This window comes from Carya illinoinensis, chromosome 2 (assembly GCF_018687715.1).
Source record: "Carya illinoinensis cultivar Pawnee chromosome 2, C.illinoinensisPawnee_v1, whole genome shotgun sequence".
Classification (NCBI taxonomy): Eukaryota; Viridiplantae; Streptophyta; class Magnoliopsida; order Fagales; family Juglandaceae; genus Carya; species Carya illinoinensis.
Window position 1 is genome coordinate 27,123,937 of NC_056753.1, and position 3,034 is coordinate 27,126,970.

Here is a 3,034-nt window from a genome sequence, read left to right on the forward strand (position 1 = left end):
ATTTTCAATAAAATTTCCTATAATTTAGTTAAAAATGACATTCTCTAAAATTTTTTCCTAAATTTTACTCATATTTCAAAAATCTCATACATCTAATTCCCTATACTTTCTCTATTCTATTAAAATAATATTTCTCTATTATTTCTTTATTACTTTTTTCTCACTTTTATTTACAAATTTAACTACTCAATATTTTTTTGTTATGTTTTGAACTATTACTCTAGTAAATATTTTAAACAAAAATTTAAATTATTTTTTTGTGGGTATGATAATATTTTTAAAATTATTTTTTCCTACTTTTGAAATTATTTAAATTATTTTTAAAATTATTATTTAAAATTATAACAAATATGAGCATGATAGAAAGTGTAAATAATTGAAAGAATAATTTATTTATGTATTTGAATAAAATATTAATTAAAAATAATTTAAGGAATAAATAGTGGTTTTCTAAATATCGAGAATCACTGTTCATTTCCTAAATATTTTCTCTAAAATAGGAATCCAAATATAGGAAATATTTTGATCAAAACTGTATAATAAATTTCAAATTATAAGAAATCTGATACTTGAAGCACCAGATGTGAATGTTCTGAGAATAATTTTTTTTCCAAGACAGCTATTGAATAGTGTAAGTAATAATTTGAATATTTTAAAAATATTTAATTATTAATTATTATTTTATATTATTTTTTGATATTTTATTATTATTTATTTATTAATATTAACAAAATATCTAAAATCTTCTGAACGCAATCTAAAAATATCTAAACACAATCAAAGAAAATTCAAAGAGGGTACATTATTGCAATGAGTTTAGTATATATGTTGTATGGAAAATGTTATTTTGACGTCCGACGGTACTGTTCAATTGTATTGTTTAGGAAAAAAAAAATTTATATTTTATTTTTAGTTAATAATTAAGAAAGTGATTTTAAATTTATTGATATATATTTTTTATTTAATGATTAAGAAAATGATTAAAAAATTATAAAAAAAAAAAAATTGCGCTGGGCTTACAGGTGGGGCGGCAGAGTAGCCCCACCCCTGCCGCCCCACCCATCCTATATATACTACGGTGCTAGATCTTTGGTTACAGATCGATCATCAGAGCGCAATGGAAGAAGTGAAGCTTTTGGGATTTTGGCCTAGCTTCTACTGCCACAGAGTGATATGGGCTCTGAAGCTGAAGGGTCTGAAGTATGAGTACATAGAAGAAGACATCGGTAACAAGAGCCATATGCTGCTGCAGTACAACCCTGTTCACAAGAAGATTCCTGTGCTTGTTCATGGCGGCAGACCTATAGCCGAGTCCGCCGTCATCCTTCAATACATCGAAGACACTTGGCCTCATACTTACCCTTTGCTGCCGAAGGATGCCCACGAGAGGGCTTTAGCTCGGTTCTGGATTAAATTCGGGGAAGATAAGGTAGTTTTGACTTGCACAATTACTCTATCATCATCATCATCGATCTTTCTAATTATTACTGTTTATATATATATGAACTTGCTTGTTCATGAATTCCATCCGTCGGGCCATCAAGTTTGATTTGCTTGTACTTTGAGTAAGATGTTAGGATTTGTTTTGGTAATTTTAATATTAATTTAAATTGGCTAGCTTGTTATTAATTAGGTAGTTTTAATATTAATTTAAATTGGCTAGTTATTAAAATGCTAATTAACTAATTATAACTTACTTCTCTGATCATATAGGGTTACAATATTTTCTCAGCATTTTTCCCAGTTTCAGAAGAAAAAGATCTGGGGGATGCAGGAATGAACGAAGTGTTGGAGTTTCTGAAAATCTTGGAAGAGCAAGCTCTTGGGGACAACAAGTTTTTCGGTGGAGACAAAATAGGAATGGTAGACATAGCGTATGGATGGCTTAGTTACTTTTTCAAAGGCATGGAAGAAATGAGAGGGGTGAAGCTGCTAGAACCCAGCACCTTACCTCGCTTGCATGCATGGGCTGAGAATTTCAAACAAGTTTCTGTAATCAAAGACAACCTTCCTGACTACACCAAATTGTTGGTCTATATAAAATCAGTTAGGGAGAAAATGACTGCCCAGAACCCTACCTCCAAGTAGTAATGTTCCATAGCTAGCTAGCTGCAGCATTGGGAATAACACAGACAATGAAAGAATGATAAAGGATTCTGTGGCACCAACTTTTTGCCCTGTTTTGTTTGTGTTTGATTAATTTAGTGACTTCATAATTATGAGATCATGTTTGTGTTAGAGAATTGAGGGATTTTCTTGGCCAAAAACACCATATATGCATTTCAACAAGAAGAGATGAACTGTCACATAAATATCTCGTAAAATTAAAATCGTATGCTGAGATTCATACGATATGTTAGATTTATTTTATAATAAAATTAATTTTATAATTTAACATACCACATTAAATTATATTAATTTGTGAGTTTATTTTTATGATATATATATTTTGTAACTAAAACATTTATCATAAATTAATACCTTCATTTCAAATAGTGACCAAATTTTCTCTCTTTCTTTCTTTATCCCCATGTTTTTAATTTTTTTAACTTTGTTTATTTATGAAAAAAACTGTCAGCCGGTCGGATGAGTTCACCATTTTTATACTAGCCATTTATAAGAATTTAACACGTAAGAGACTTAGCAAATTATATTTTACACTCAAATTTAGTAGATTATACATTTTTATTTTCTCCTCCCCCCCCCCCCCTCCAAAAAAAACCAAAAAAATGGTAGAAGCTCAACATTTGCTCTCTTCGAGTTTAAGGCTCGAATCTACTGTGCCCTTGGAGGTGATTTCTCTCCCTTTAAATACCGTATGTTATTTTATTATTACCCATTTGGTGATTCTTACAAAAAATGGTGTGATCAATAAAATTGTATATTGGGAAGAATAATGCTATAACCACAAAATCTTTTTACAAAAATAAAATCACATGTGATTTTACGTGATATATTATATATATTTTATAATAAAAATAATTTTTTACTTTAACGTATCATATCAAGTTATATACGTTCGTTTATAAATTTA

General features: G+C 29.2%; 1 protein-coding gene across 1 annotated transcript; it reads left to right on the forward strand.

Annotated features, from left to right (window-relative positions):
- The first annotated feature begins 1,054 nt into the window (after nt 1-1,054).
- Nucleotides 1,055-2,243, forward strand: LOC122300612 (probable glutathione S-transferase). The gene is made up of 2 exons (XM_043111392.1): nt 1,055-1,429; nt 1,714-2,243. The coding sequence occupies exons 1-2, from the start codon at nt 1,118-1,120 to the stop codon at nt 2,086-2,088; spliced, it is 687 nt and encodes a 228-aa protein (XP_042967326.1). The 5' UTR covers nt 1,055-1,117; the 3' UTR covers nt 2,089-2,243.
- Nucleotides 2,244-3,034: the final 791 nt, after the last annotated feature.